General features: G+C 67.4%; 1 protein-coding gene across 1 annotated transcript; it reads left to right on the top strand.

Annotated features, from left to right (window-relative positions):
* Positions 1 to 3: 3 nt before the first annotated feature.
* On the top strand, positions 4 to 345 carry LOC121938595 (protein lifeguard 1-like; the record flags this gene model as incomplete). Its single annotated transcript, XM_042481815.1, has 1 exon — positions 4 to 345. A coding segment is annotated over one exon (342 nt), but the record flags the coding sequence as incomplete, so codon positions are not given.
* Between the last annotated feature and the right edge of the window lie 3 nt (positions 346 to 348).

Raw genomic sequence — 348 nt, 5'->3', positions numbered from 1 at the left:
GTGCCGCAGCCCAGTTACCCGTCCAAGCCTGTGCCGCAGCCCAGTTACCCGTCCAAGCCTGTGCCGCAGCCCAGTTACCCGTCCAAGCCTGTGCCGCAGCCCAGTTACCCGTCCAAGCCTGTGCCGCAGCCCAGTTACCCGTCCAAGCCTGTGCCGCAGCCCAGTTACCCGTCCAAGCCTGTGCCGCAGCCCAGTTACCCGTCCAAGCCTGTGCCGCAGCCCAGTTACCCGTCCAAGCCTNGTGCCGCAGCCCAGTTACCCGTCCAAGCCCGTGCCGCAGCCCAGTTACCCGTCCAAGCCCGTGCCGCAGCCCAGTTACCCGTCCAAGCCCCAGCCGCAGCCCAGTTA

Source organism: Plectropomus leopardus, unplaced genomic scaffold (genome assembly GCF_008729295.1).
Source record: "Plectropomus leopardus isolate mb unplaced genomic scaffold, YSFRI_Pleo_2.0 unplaced_scaffold30311, whole genome shotgun sequence".
Classification (NCBI taxonomy): Eukaryota; Metazoa; Chordata; class Actinopteri; order Perciformes; family Serranidae; genus Plectropomus; species Plectropomus leopardus.
The sequence above is the reverse complement of the archived record's forward strand: the minus strand, read 5'-3'. Positions and strand labels throughout refer to the sequence as shown.